This window comes from Chaetura pelagica, unplaced genomic scaffold, assembly GCF_000747805.2.
Source record: "Chaetura pelagica isolate M959 unplaced genomic scaffold, ChaPel_1.0 scaffold1106, whole genome shotgun sequence".
Taxonomy (NCBI): Eukaryota; Metazoa; Chordata; class Aves; order Apodiformes; family Apodidae; genus Chaetura; species Chaetura pelagica.
The window spans coordinates 154133-154753 of NW_009953788.1; the positions used below are offsets into that span (position 1 = coordinate 154133).

The 621-nt window shown below is 62.2% G+C and overlaps 1 protein-coding gene across 1 annotated transcript in view; it reads right to left on the reverse strand.

Moving 5' to 3' along the window:
- The window catches only part of NGFR (nerve growth factor receptor), a gene marked incomplete at its 5' end in the record, with an annotated part of 7470 nt that overhangs the window by 1250 nt on the left and 5599 nt on the right, over positions 1–621 (reverse strand). The window contains one exon of the mRNA XM_010001037.1: positions 1–183. Coding sequence (XP_009999339.1) covers positions 1–183 — 183 coding nt within the window. The remainder of the gene's footprint in view (positions 184–621) is intronic.

Consider the following 621-nt stretch of genomic DNA (forward strand, 5'->3'; position numbering starts at 1 on the left):
CAGGGATGAGGTTGTCGGCGGTGCCGCGGCTGACGACGGGCTGGGAGCTGCCCATGATGGTGGTGACAGTGTCTGCCAGGGTGCTGGGCACCACCTCGGTGTTGAAGGGGTCCCTGGTGATGGGCTCGGGGCTGTCAGAGCCCACCAGAGATGGGGTGTGTGTTGTCCAGCGAGGGTGAAGGTCTGCCAGGCAGATACGGGGACAAGAAATGAGGGTGATTAGCCAGGCAGCTGGTGTGCTTTGTAAGGGGCTGTGGCAGGGAGCTGCTCAAGGGGCAATGGTCTCTGCAGGCAACTTCTTCCCAAGGCTGTGGGGCTTGTGGAGGTGCCAACTCTGCCCCATCCCTTTCTCCTTGCAATCCAGCTTGTCCCCTGGCTCCAGACAGCACTGCCCTCCCCTGGTCCCCAGGACAGAGATGAAGCCATCCTCAACCCCAACACCTGATGGTGCCTGCTCATGGTTGGACGTGGACATGGCAGGTTCTGCTTTCCCAGCACAGGGGATGCTTGAGTCCTGCAGCTCTTCCCACAACCTTCAAGCTGCAGACCCAGCCCTGGGCTCCCATCCCTGGTACCAAAGCCCTGAGACGTGGTCCCAGCTGCCTGCCTCCCCCCCACCCC